The sequence below is a fragment of the Hordeum vulgare genome, chromosome 5H (genome assembly GCF_904849725.1).
Source record: "Hordeum vulgare subsp. vulgare chromosome 5H, MorexV3_pseudomolecules_assembly, whole genome shotgun sequence".
Classification (NCBI taxonomy): Eukaryota; Viridiplantae; Streptophyta; class Magnoliopsida; order Poales; family Poaceae; genus Hordeum; species Hordeum vulgare.
The window spans coordinates 479,406,158-479,420,205 of record NC_058522.1 but is presented as its reverse complement, the minus strand read 5'-3'; the positions used below and the strand labels follow the sequence as shown (position 1 = coordinate 479,420,205).

Here is a 14,048-nt window from a genome sequence, read left to right as displayed (position 1 = left end):
ATAGTTGGTTTCAAAATGTTGGTTTGATCATCATTCTATAATAGAAGAAATAAATTTTTTGTGCCAACAAGATGAGAAGTTCCTCTAAAAAAACAAGATGACAAGCTGTTTCCTTGATTCTGATCCAGGCCTAGTAAGGACACGAGATCTCGGCCCGGCACTGGGCCGTTGCTCACAGCTGCGTTGGGTCCACTGAACGAACAAAGTTCAGCCACGATACGAACAGCCTGTTAAAGTCAGTTACAATACATCGGCATAAAATTCACTCAGTACGAAATGATCCAAGGCCTCGCTTCAAACTGGGTCCGTAGCTTCTACCAAACATGTTAAAGAGCAAGCAATTCAACTAGCATGCGTAACAAGTGCCAACACAAGTTTAACAACCGTACAATCATACACAATCCCAGTAGCACATTCAGAGGTTCTACAAGTTAAGAGGATCATCGACAATCCCTGACTATTTTTTCTCTACCGCAGTTCAGACATCGGATATAACTAGTAGCAAGGACAGTTTCACATCAGCATCCAACACCCTTGGCCTAGTAGCCCTGCTTCATCCTTTCCTCGAATCGGGTCTTCTCATCCTGGAAACAGAAAGCTCGAAAGATCAGTGGCATGTATATCTCATCATGTGTTCATATGCATCCGGGGAAATTAACTGAACTGGAACATATCCACGAGATCAATTTGGAGGATGGCTGACACCGTCTTAAAGAGCATCAGAATATCAGCACTGTTAGTCTACTAAGTCTAACTAACAAGAAACCCAAGAGATGTCAGGCAAATCACCATATTTGAACTCCTCTCGTTGGCAAGACAAGGAATTTCTAAATCCAAATCCATAGATTCAATCTAACGAGTATGGAGACATCAGACATGCCATATGATTTGAAGGTTCTATCCATTCTTCCCTTCACAAAGAAAAAGTGTACCATGAATGAACTACAGCAGCAGAACACCCTGTGCAAATGAATTAGGCAGTCCTATAGGATATTCAATTATGTGCGGGCCATTATTTCTATGTTAAAGTGGTTGACAAGAAAGATAAGATAGATTTAACATCTAGAGCTTTGCTTGTCAGTGAAAACATATATAATCTACTAACGATGCAAACTTTAAACTTCGCTGAAATACAAATAAAAGGAGCAAATCACATCTGGTCTACTATACTTAAGTGTCCCCTAACATAGATATATAACTTTCTCGAGTCGCACAACATGAAGTCATCAGTCATCAATACCAAATAAATACACCAGGCATTGTTGCGCTTATTAACAGCCATTACATATTTTGAAAGAAAAATCTTCTCCAAAGGTAACAGCTGTTTGAATCAAAAATGGAATGGTCAAGTCAGAAACTATTAAAGCACTCAAGACAGACATTTTTCCAGATTCAAATCCATGAGAATGATACGGTCCTATAAAACAAACATCAGTTTAAGAAAGTTCCCATTACATGTATTATTCCTTGTTTTATGCCACCATCAAAAGCAAACTGGAAGGAAGTGCCATCGCGCACAGACAGACAAATTTTCCTCTATTTAGCAAAACACTGAGTCCGAAAAGGTGAAGCAACCTCGGAAACTAACGATGATAATAAATTACTAATGCTTATGGAAAGGAAGATGTAACTCCATGGAGTAGCATAAAAAGTTCTACTACATGTGCAAACTAAAGATACAACTTCAGTCATAACAAATACTTGAAATTATACTAATCGAGTTAGAGTGTTAGACGGTGGCGTATTGTTCTCATTACAAAAGATGAAAATATATTACTGGCCATGAATGAATTGGTAATCTTTTACAGAAGTAATTGTCAATAATTCTGACATGTCTAGTCCATAAAGTAGTACTACATGATTGCTACTCCCTCCGTCCCATAATAGAAGAGCATTTTTTACACTAGTATAGTGTCAAAAACGCTCTTCTATTATGGGACGGAGGGAGTATTTGTGTTATTACACAGCAAAGAACAAAGTACCAGCATGCCAAAAATCATTGAAAAAAGGACTAGTGATGGATTATAAAATTAACAGTATCTATAAAATATGAATACGTCATACAGCTATATTTTGTTTTCCTACCTTTTCTAAGGAGTGGTTGCTTGGGAGATGTTTACACTATTTAATTTGTGTTTTGCTTCCAAGACTGCTTATTTGACGAGAGAAAGTACAAACTAAAAACAGCACATTTGCTTGGACATTGTTTCAAAGAAAGTGCAATAAAACAAATTATGATGTACTAACTCTACTCAAATGTATTGGCCTGTACAAAACATAAAAACAAAGCATTACATGGCAGCATGTATCAGTTATCTCAGTACAACAGCATGAAAAATAAAATGTGCTCATTTCATCAACTTCGTTGTGTAAAATAAGTAGTCTTGGAAGCATGAAAAATATGTATTGCAGCCAGAATGCAGCCAGTCATGGAAGGTTTGGTGATGAGGCTGCTCTGGTGCCCTGCTAGTATACCCAGTAAAAGAATATTTACACTTTTGGAAAGGGGGGTCGTGTCCCCCTTTGGCCTCCATGAGGCTCCGCCAGTGACCAGGAGTAACTAACTATTGAGCTATGCACAAGAAACAGACCTCAAAAGCTTGCTTCAGGTTCTCAAGCTCCTTGTCTAGATCATTGATTGCCTGGGTATATGCCTGTGTTGGGGAGGATTGGCTTGCAGTATGGATCTGCCCACATAATAAAACATTAGACTAGCTAACTCTAATCCGACGAAGGAATAGAACAGACATAAATATGCACCCTACCCTAACAATGATCTTGTACTGAAGGGGGTGAGGGAGCTTATAGCCAGCGAAATGAACATTTGGGTCCCTGTGCAGCTGCCTGCGGAATTTTATAGACACAGAAGAAAATTAGAAGGTGTGAACTGATGAACATAACCAAGGACAAAAAGGCAAAAGGTTTTCTACACATACATGCGGAGGATGTTGCCGATGGTGTGATCCTCACGTTCAATAGTGAAAGATGCAGCATTCATGATCTTTGTATCCTTCTCAAAAGACACCCTGCATTACAAAATAGTAAGGATTACACCCATAAACTTTAAGTGATAGAGTAGCAGGTAGAGACTACCACAAGCCCTAATTGATAACAAAAGTTAAAAAAAGGTTTATAGCATCACATTTTTATAACTACACTCTACATGCCAAAATGATCACATGAACAGGGGCAAAATGGTTATTAACGACAGAAATGAAATGTTTAATTGTTTTAAGAAAGTTATATCCCACTGCTTCTTCTTTTTTCACAAAAAGGTCTACACCTGCCAAAACACAATTGAAGCATTTTCTAGAAAAATGTTGGAGAAAGGTGTGGAGGTAGGGTAGACTCACTTCTTTGTGCCCTCAGGCACAACAAAGCGCTCATAGCGGTCAGGGGCATTCATCTCCGATCAACACTTGGCTCCTCCTTCCTCTGAAATTCCTGCAAGCATGAATCATCGGACCACAAAGGTCCATTTCACAAGTCAGATGTGTTCCCTCCTGAACAGAAATTCAGATCCCCGTATCCTTGAACATGAAGAAGAGGCATCAAATCAGATCTGTAAAAAACGATTCCTTCACCTACGAAACGGATAAACTACCTAAACTACACGCATGTATGAACCCTTACCTCCTTTGCCTATCTTGCTAAACATTGACAAAATGACAAGGGTGCCACAAGGTAGACGTGGCGTACTGTAAGATGCACACGAAATCAACCGATTACTGAGTAAAATCCCCAAACCGAACCCATCGACCATTGTGCGGGGCGGACCAAAGTTTGGGGGATGGAGGTTCAGTAAAACCACCGCCGAATTTGGGGAAATTAATTAACTGGTGTTAGAGTCCCAAATCCGCAACAAACTGAACGGATAGGAGAAACGTTTGGAGAGGTTTCCGGGAGAAAGTGGGAGACCGGGACAATCCAGGCAGGTAGGGTTCGCCACGAACAAGAAATCCCAGGCCCGGATGGGTTGCTCTAATCCACGTCACTGCAGTAGAGTCAGGAGAGGGGGGGGGGGGGGGGGTCTGGAGGGAGAGGGACGAGCTTACCTCGAGGCGCACTTCTAGGCGGGCGGTGCTCCGAGGAAGACGAAGAAGACGGCGGCCTGCGGCGGTCTGTGAAACCCGTGCTAGCGGGGAGCTCTTTTTTTTCTGAGTGAAACTAGCGGGGAGATCCGTCTTCAGTGCAACTAGAGCATCCCCACTAGTCACCCCAACAAGCCCGGACGCCTTTTTATGATCGGAAACGAAAAACCAACCAAGTTGTGTCCCAACTTTTTATTTATCGTCGGTTTGGGTCAAAATAACGATCGGCGAATCTGAACCGTACCCAGCCCTGGGGGTCGTCTCGGGGCGCCGGCCGAAGCGAAAAGGCACGCGGGCCCGTGCTGTCGGCGAAAGACGGGCCTATTCCCGATGTTTTCTCCCCCTTTCCCTCCATTTTCCCTCATTGCTTCTCCTTCTCCCCGCCGCTTCCCACCATTCTCCTTCCGCTCCCTCCATTCGGCCGCCATGCCACCGAAGAGGTATGCCGCCCCTTGCCCCGTTGATGCTGCCGATTCCACCCAGCCGAAGCCAAGGAAGCTGATGGCAAGACCGTCGGGCGTGTCGAACGTCGTGTGGAATGCGGATATCCAGTGTCGGGAGGCGGTCACAACCGATCGGCTGAACAGTCTCATCGCCAAGTAGGCCAAGGATGTGGCGGCGGCTGCGACGGCGGTGGCCGAGCAGGGAGAGGCGCCTCACGCGGGGATGGTGAATCCGCCCGGCCACTACCCGCAGGCCGCGTGGAGGAGTCATCAGAGCATCACTTCGCCGGCCAACTTCTCGCCGCCGCTGCCGCCCTCCTGGGGATACGCACCTCCTCTGGCTACTCTCACGGCGACGCGCGTGGCGGTTTCAACCCCAACATCACCTTCCCGCATGGCGCGTTGCAGCGTTCCTCCCCCTCCGGCTTCAACCCTGACCCCCTCACTCCCTCCCCCGCGTTCAACGCCGGTCTCAACACCCAGTACAGCTACGCGCCGCCAACATACTCATCAGCCTCGCCTGCGCCGCCTCTGCGTCGGGGTGCCCTACCCTTCGTACCTAGCTCGGCGCCACAGTTTAGCCAGACCAACATCGACATGGACGAGATCATCACGAGCGGCTCCGTCGTCGTCGCGTATTGCCCGGGGTTCGGCATGCAAGATGAATCAATGGACACCGCCGCCGACATGGATGACAAGCTCAACGACGCCGAGGAGGAGGAGGAGGAGGAGGAGGGAAAGGAAGAGCAGACGGAACCAGAACCAGCGCCAAAAACAAGAAAGAAGAAGCGGCGCCGAACGCCAGGACAGGTGAACCTCGCGTCAAGTGGACGTCCAAGGAAGACGAGTGCCTTGCCAAAGCGTGGAAGACCGTCAGCATGGACCTGATTATCGTCACGAATCAGAACACTGAAAAAGTACTGGAGGAGAATCAAGACGGCGTTCGACGAACACAACCTGGTCGACCCTGACTTCGTCAACATCCACATGGACCACGGCGAGAAGGCCATGTCGAAGCACTGGTCGGCGATCCAGAGGGCTTGCAACAAGTGGCATGGGATCATCGAGGAGGCCGCTGCTCGTTCGGTAAGCGGCGCCAACGTCGAGGGTCGGGTATGTACATAGTTCACCGACCCCAGTTCATCGTATCGTCGTGTACTTTGCCAACACGTTTTGTCCGCAGCTATGCAGATGGTTCAGATGTTCGGCATGTATCGACAAGATAATGAGAACCAAGAGTTCAAGTTCCTTCACGTGTTCTCCAGGATCGAATCGTGCGAGAAGTGGAGGGACGCTCGGCTCGCTCTCGCCAAGGCCAAGGAGACCTACAATTCGGACGTGTCTGTCTCGGTTGCGGCAGAAGGGCGCCCCGATGGCAACAAATAGCCAAGACGACGAGGGATGTGATGCCCATAGTCGAACGGCTACAATCTTTGATCGAGCAATGTATCGTCGATGCCAAGAATAGCATCGCCAAGAGGGATGAGAAATTTGATGGGCGGTGATCGGTGTTGATGACGAAGCAGGACATCAAGCTCGACCTTCTTAGGACCAACATCATCGTGAAGAAGAGAGACACCGGCCTGGCGTTCTTGGTGGGGGCAGACATGTCAACGATGGACGAGAAGATGAAGGCATGGTACCTCACGGAACGCGGTCTCATCTTAAACCAGATGCCTGCGTCGGCGCAACCACGACGGCAACACTAACGACGACGCCCAGCCCGAGCACAGAAACCACGCCGACTCCGAGCCCGACTACGCTGACCGCGAGCGCAAGCCCGACTACGCCCACGCCCACGAGCACCCCGGTCGGTCCCGCGGCAGGGGAGCAGCTGTTTGATTCGTTCCATGTCTACGATTCCTTCCTTTTGATTGCCAACCTAATGGGTGTGTTTGATCACCGAACTGTGGCATGCTGATCGCCGACTTGTGGCATGATGATCGCCGAACTAGCGACGTTTTTTTGGTTGCGGGAAAGACATGTTTGAATTTTTGTTGGCGTCTTGGAGCCGAAACCTTCGGGCATGGCTGGAAACTCGCTCGCCTCTAGGGTGGAAAAAAGCATCGATGCAAACGCCAAAAGGCATTCGTCGGGTGCGCTGGGGGGCAAACGGTTGGAGATGCTCTTACGTCCATGGTGGGCCAACCCATTGAACGGTTTCTCTTCAATTCAAGGGATAGCTCATACTGCAAAATCAATTGAGGGTACTCCTTACAAAGACCATTCTCACCTTTCCAGATTTCTGAAAGGCGCAACCTTACCTTTTGCGAAGCAAAACCGTGGTTCTCGCGAAAGAAAAATCGTGCATCTCACGATAGAAAAAACAATAAAAAACACGTATTTTTTTGTTTTCGAGAAGCACAGCCGTGCCTCTTGGAAAGGCAAAATCGCGCCTCTCGTGGAATCAAAACCGTGCCTCTCGTAGAAAAAAGTGTTTTCCGTTTTCACATAGGCACGACCGTGTCTGACGCAAAAGCAAAATCATGCCTCCCGTGGAAGAAAAATCATGCCTCTCACGAAAAAAACAAAAAAATTGAAGAAAAATAAATTTTGTAAAAAATGTCCAAAAGCTAAGAAACCTATCAAAAAATGGAACACCAAAAAAAAGGAAAAAAACATTCTAAAAATACCGAAAATGCATGTGGAAAAATAAAAAAATGGAGGAACGCCGAAAGCACGACACGTGGCGGTGGCTAAGAATGCGCCAAGTGACGGTGCGTGGGAGTGATCATTGGGAGGCTTTTGAAGGAGCGCTCGCCAACTAGTTGTTCTCCTGATACTGTCGTTACACAGCACGAGCGCTATTTCTCGCATTAAGCGAGACGGGAAGCAGCGCCCATTACACACGACTACTACTACTATAAAAGGTTGTTGTTAGAGCATATTTTTTCATATGTGGTTTTGGTAATTGATGACAATCCCTATGGACTAATGGTTACCTTGAGTTATATTCGAAAGGTTTGTCCATAAGCACTTCTTGAAGTCCATCTGTTGGTTTCAAGGATTTATATGATGACCAAGGTGATATTCAAGGTTTTATCCAAAGATTGGTCATGTGAGAGTTGAGTTTATTTAAAGCATGTCTTGAAGAAGAAGATTCTGTGAACATTCATCTTTACCTTCAATACATCATCTTTATAAATAGAGAATATAAGACACAAGGTTGATCAAGACTAAGTTAAGAGTGATTCAAGTTGATCAACACACAAAGTGTACAAGAAGTACCGAGAGGGATCAAGTAATCCCATGGTATGGTAAGCATTGTCCATTACACTTTGTGTATTAACCTATGGTCTTCATGATAGTTCTATGTAGGGTTATGTATGTTTCCATGGGCTTGCGTCAAGATGAAGATATCATACAACCCATGGAGGATGACATCAAGTGGTGACCATCATCAAGATTGCGGTGTGCAAGTTCAAGTGGAGCATCACTAAGAGACCATTAGTCCATAGGGATTGTCACTGCGGTGGAAATGGACTTGTGAAGATGTGCTGAAGAGTGACTCACCCATAGTGAAGTATGGGGGAGCAATCTACTAGTCTTCATCGAGCCGGCGCAATCAAGAAAGATGGTCCATCTTGAGTAGGACAACATCGTCACCATCTAGCTCAAGTGAACTATGCCCAAGGTATAGGTTTGTCCTTGATAGGTTTCTTATTTTACCGGTCTAAGTATGTTAGTTGGGAGACCGAGTTGTAGGATAGATTGTCGTACTATGAAGGGGGGATCTCAAGTGAGTAGCTTGATCGTATCATTCGTTCAGAGCTCAAACCATTTGCATACTTGCATCATCTTTCTTGGTTCTTATTCTAGCTTGCCCCGGTCTCCCACTTTCTCCGGGAAACCTCTCCGTGGGTTTTAGAGCTTAGGGGCATCTTTACGACAAGTTCGAGTTCATGGAAAACAGAATCCATATGCATCTTCTATGATGTTTTCGATGTTGGAGTTTTTGCCGGTTCTTCATTCATAGTGGTTTCATATCTATATATCATTGGCATTTTTCATAACTGCATGTTCTTAAGATAATCGGAGCTCATATGGTTTCATCGTTGTTTGGATAGTACTTGTCGTGTGATATCCAACAAGCTTGAGTTTGCTCAATTCGGAGCTCGTATGCGAAAGTTATGGCAGTTTTAGCGAAGAGGCAGTACTGCCGCCCTCCCCTATCGGCCTCTCTTTCGCTTATTTTCCCTTTCTGGCATCTTGGGCGACGTTGCCTATTTTAAGCGGAAGTATCGCTGTGGGCAGAGCGGTAGTACCGCTCCGGCGGTAGTGCCGCCCTCCCCTGTCGGTCCCTCTTTCGCTTATTTCTCCTCTCTCGCTTCTGAGGTGTCGTTGCTCTTTTTAAGTGGAAGTATCATTGTGGTACAAGCGTTAGTACCGCTCCACCAAGCGGTAGTACCGCTTGTGTACGAACAGTGCACATAACAGTTGGATTTGGGGGAACCTATTTAAGGGGGTCTTCTTCCCCAATGGTTCCCCATCCTTTGAGCCTGTGTTCTTTCCCCATTGTTAATCTTCTTGGAGCTTGCTAACTCTCAATCCCTCTAATGATTCTTGTTAGTTCTTGAGGGAAAAGAAAGAGGAGATCTACATCCACATTTCCACCAATCACTTTCTCCTCTATGTGAGGGGAACCCCTTGAATTTAGATCTTGCAGTTCTTTGTGAGCTCCTTGTTCTTCCTCTCTTATTCCTTCATAGCTTTTTGTTATGGAGGGATTTGAGCGAGGGACTTGACCACTTCGTGTGTTCTTGTCATTGCATTAGTTGCATCGGTTTGAGTTCTCCATGATGATACGTGGAAGGGAAAAGTTGATAAGCTTACTACTCTTGGGTGCTTGGTACCCTAGAGTATGTTCTTCTTGGGTGCTTTGGCATCCTAGAAGCTTGGTGGTGGCTCGGAGCTCAATAATTGTGGTGTAAAGCTCCGGACAAGCGTCGGGGTCTCCAATTAGGTTGTGGAGATTGCCCCGAGCATTTGAGGTTATCTTGGAGCCACTGTCTATTGTCGTGAAGTTTTGTGGTGTTGTTGGGAGCCTCTAATTAAGTTGTGGAGATTGTCCCAACCTTGTTTGTACGGGTTCGGTGATCACCCTCAAGGGTCCCTTAGTGGAATGACGACATCTTGCATTGTGCGAGGGTGTGAGGAGATTACGGTGGCCCTAGTGGCTTCTTGGGGAGCATTTTCCTCCACACCGCTCGAAACGGAGATTAGCATCCGTAAGTGTGTGAACTTCGGGATACGTCGTCGTCTCCGCGTGCCTCGGTTATATCTTACCCGAGCCCTTTACTTATGCACTTTATTTGGAATAGCCATATTGTTTCTTGTTATATATCGTGTTATCACTTAGTTGGTTGTCTTGCTTAGCATAAGTTGTTGGTGCACATAGGTGAGGCTAGTTATTTTAGGCTTTGTGCTTGACTAATTAAACATTAATTTTATTCCGCATTTGTTTGAGCCTAAATCGTAATTATTTTAAAACGCCTATTCACCCTCCCCTCTAGGCGACATCCATACCCTTTCAGTTGCACTTACCGGTTTGAAGCCAGATTAATTCCAGAACTAGCTATTGTTGAAAATTTCTTCATCTTCCAAAATTGATCTTATGAAATTCAAAAACTTTCTCACCGCGGCTAACCAGCATGCATCACGTGCCATAGTTGGTTGGCCGCCCTTCTCATGTGTCTCAATCAGTTTGATGGCCGGCCGGCGGTCCGTATCGACAATTCATGTAATCTCAATTGGCTAGAAATTAGATGTTCTCACACACACAAAAGGCAGATTCAGTATAGCGAGCTTATCCTCCAACCATATGTGATACTTGTCACTACATGATAAATTAGTATTTCCAGGAGGTAAACCCCTTCAGATTTTGTCGATTTCCCCTCGCCTCCAAACGTCGTGATGCAAGGGGGCTTGGTATTCAAAAGCTTTTATTAGCGTGCTTTCTATTATCTTCATCGACAACATTTTGGCGGAGAGTGGGATGCAACATTCGATGCACTAGGTTCATGTCCTCACAAATTGGTTCATATGGATCTAATGAGTTTATGATAGTATTTTATGTTGATTTTGTTGGTGTATTCCATATGACTCTGGAGTCCTTGGCGTTTTGAGGAAAATCTTGTGGTCCGACGACGTGTATCTTTAGGCAATCATCCTCGACCCGTATGTTACATGATCACGACTTTGCATCCTTTTGAATGGGTGACTCAATAGGTTCTAAACCTGTGAAGATAATCAAGCATCTGCAGGTGTACGAGTAGCATTTTTGCTGCTCTGATCTGATAGCAGTCTCTACCGAAATCCTGCCAGTATTTTGTGTTTCAAAGATGATATTTCACTATGGGTTCCCTAATTTTTTTTCTAAATTGTCAAACTTTTTTTTTACCGCCTCGGGTCTGTTGTTAGTAACTTGGCTACCAACAAAGTCCTTAGCTCTAATTTTCTATCGACATTTTGTTAATCTTTTACTAAAATTTCCATGATAAGAAATGGTGGTTAAGAAAATCCGTTGTATTTTATTAAATGCCCGTATGTAAGGATTTTTGTAACTTCTTACCATTATGCCCGTCGAGTAGGACGTTTGGGTATAACAACTAAGGTGTGCTTACAAGTTACAAGACAGTTTATATGTGTTTATTTTCATATGCATCATCATTTTTTAGCTTTTAGTATGCATCGCCTTGATATTGCTAGCATGGTCGATACTTTTCAAGGAAATCCTGCACGAACAAGAAAACATGCATTAATCTTATGCTGCTCTTTTTGGCACTTTCGAGTGATGGTGGATTTTTTCTTTGATAGTTAGTTGCGCCTTGGATTATGATGTTTTATGTTGTGTTATCGTCGAAGTTATGGGTGTGAAAAGTTATCTTTTAGTCCACGAGGTTAGCTTGAACTTTGCCTATCTTTTACCCGCAAAAAAAAACAAATTTCCATTGGCTCTTCTGTGGAAGCCTAAGTTATGGAACATGTACTTCTCTTTAAAACTAATATGAAGTCGCGTGTCTTGCTAAAGAACATGGGGGGATAAACCAAAAGTGTTCAACTACTTCGACTCAAATCTCTACTAGCCATGATCATCATGGATTATTTTGTTGCAACATAAACATTTTATTATTTTTATTCTAGTGCGCAAATTGGTTGTGTGCATCGTATGATGCAGAGGTTGTGGTGATCCCCTTCCAAAAAAGAGTAGTGCACAAAGTTTTTCTTCTACTACCATGCAAGGCGCTTATGCATTAGTCAGCTACTGCACGAAATAGTCTACAAAACATAGTAATAGCTTATTGGTGCAATATTTTAGGAAACAAATAATATAAATCAAGCATTATTGCAACTAACTATTGTAGCAATTAACTTGTGATCTTTTTTTGATGGAAAAAAGATCACAAGTTAATTGCCGTAATAAGCCGTTGCTTCAAGAAAAAATAGATTTATATGGGCTTGCAGATGAAGATTGACGGGAAAAAGGCATTGTCTTAGCCACCTTGCGAGAGGAGAAAGAAAAACAATTCCACACTGCTTTATTGTTGCGAGAGGAGCACTTTGAACCTTTTCTCTAGGAAAGCTAAAGGGTTTTTTAACACACAAAGGGTACGTACATCGATGTACTTGAATGAAAAGAATGTGTTTTTTTTAAATGCTGGTATGTTTATTTTTAAAAGAAATAGAATTTTTGTGCCAACAAAATAAGAATTTGCTTTTCTTTCTTTCGTAAGAATTTGTTGGGAAAAGGTCCATTTTAAACCCCCTATTTATAGTGGTTCGGTAAAATGAACCCTCAAATCAAAATCCTAGTCGATTGCATCCTGAACTACGCAATTTCGGTCTAAATCAAACCCGATATCGTTTGAGACACAAAAAACACTGACGTGGCATGAATTCGTCTGGTTGGTGGTCGAAGGAGCGACAATGTTGACTACGACGCGCACCCGTCCTTCGCGCCAGGTTAGCCCATTTGTTTTTTATTGTCTGTTAGAAATGTTTTTTTTCTGTTACACTGCAGAAAAAAGGTACGCGGCGTGCACCCGTCCTCCGTGATGGGCCAGCCCATTAGTATATTTTTGTCTGTTAAAAATGTTTCTTCCTGTTACACTATTAAAAAAGGTGGGCGGTGCACCCAGCCTCTGCTAAAAATTCATCAACTTTTCTTCAAAAAAAATTAATTCCTGAACTTATTATCAAAATTGATGAACTTTTTTTCAAATTTGTGAATTGTTTTTCAAAGTTGATGAACTTTTCTTTCAAATTTGTGAACTTCTTTTAAAAGTCGATGAATTGTACTCAAATAAATGAAACTTTTTGAAAATTTGATGAATTGGTTTTTATATTCGTTGAACTTTTTTCAAATTGGTAAACTTTTTCTCAAAGTCTATAAAAATTTCTATCAAATTGATGAACTTTTTAAAAAAGTCGATGAACTTTATTCAAATGCGTGAAACTCTTTAGAAAATTGATGAACTATTTTTCAAATTCGATGAATTTTCGAAGTCGATGAACTTTTTATCAAAATCAATGAACACTTTTCAATGTCGATGAACGTTTTTCAAATTCGATGAACTTTTCCAGATTCAATGAACCTTTTTCCAAATTCGAGGAATTATTTTCAAATTTATAAATATTTTTGCAAATTTTCTTAGTTGGTACTAACTTTTTTCAAAATATGTGAACCTTTTTAAAAGATTGGTGAACTATTTTTCAAATTCAATGATATTTTTTCGAAGTCGATGAACTTTTAAAAAGTCAATGAATTCCATTCAAATACGCGAACCTTTTTGAAGAACTGATGAACTATTTTACGAATTCGATGATCTTTTCTTTTAAGTCGATGAACTTTTTTCAAATTCGAGGAATTATTTTCAAATTCATAAACATTTTTATAAATTTTCTTAATTGGTACTAACTTTTTTCAAGATTTTGATTTCCTTCAGTTCATGTTGTTTTGTGAATGCTTTTTCAAAATTATGTTTTCATAATTTATAGCTGCTACATAATACTATTATAAATTTAATGTTTGTACTAAAAGAAGGGTCAACTAAAGTTGTTTTCTCTAATAAACAGCAAAGCGAGCTTTCCCTCATGATTAGCGTGCATGGCATTTGAATTGGCGCCCATGGTTCGGTTCCCCAAATTCTGCTGAATAAAACTGTAGCTTGCTGGGCCGACCCGCTGTCCGTTGCACGCAAGCGCCAACAGTGCGAACTGACGCCTACGGGCGTGTTTGGTAGCCTGCATGGAGAGTGTATGAGCCCAAAAGTTCCTTCCCCGACCCACTTTCCGCTGTTTGATAGGGTGTATGGGCTGAGGAGAGCATGCATCAACTGATGCAAAAAAGGGCCTCAGCATAGCTGAGCCCAGCACCCCCGCAGAGGCGAGCCATGCTCAGCCCATGCACCCTCGCCCTGTCGCCCCGTCGCTCCCGCGCCCCGTCGCCCACGTCGCTCCCGCGCCCCGTCGCTCCCGCGCCCCGGCTGCCTCGCCCTCGCCCTTCCGCGGCCCT

General features: G+C 43.7%; 1 protein-coding gene across 1 annotated transcript; it reads right to left on the bottom strand.

Moving 5' to 3' along the window:
• Nucleotides 1-326: 326 nt before the first annotated feature.
• LOC123399444 (DNA-directed RNA polymerases II, IV and V subunit 11-like) lies at nucleotides 327-4,206 on the bottom strand. The gene is made up of 6 exons (XM_045093854.1): nucleotides 4,056-4,206; nucleotides 3,354-3,444; nucleotides 2,937-3,026; nucleotides 2,766-2,844; nucleotides 2,592-2,687; nucleotides 327-584 (listed from the first exon to the last, which is right to left on the bottom strand). Exons 2-6 carry the CDS (start codon nucleotides 3,404-3,406, stop codon nucleotides 540-542), a joined length of 363 nt encoding a protein of 120 aa, XP_044949789.1. The 5' UTR covers nucleotides 3,407-3,444; nucleotides 4,056-4,206; the 3' UTR covers nucleotides 327-539.
• Between the last annotated feature and the right edge of the window lie 9,842 nt (nucleotides 4,207-14,048).

Excerpts from the sequence above, each read along its gene's own strand:
- LOC123399444 (XM_045093854.1), bottom strand. The coding sequence starts at position 3,406 with ATGAATGCCCCTGACCGCTATGAGCGCTTTGTTGTGCCTGAGGGCACA. Across the intron at positions 2,845-2,936 it reads ATCGGCAACATCCTCCGCAT|GCAGCTGCACAGGGACCCAA; the intron begins GTATGTGTAGAA and ends AAAATTCCGCAG. Across the intron at positions 585-2,591 it reads ACCTGAAGCAAGCTTTTGAG|GATGAGAAGACCCGATTCGA; the intron begins GTCTGTTTCTTG and ends TTCTGTTTCCAG.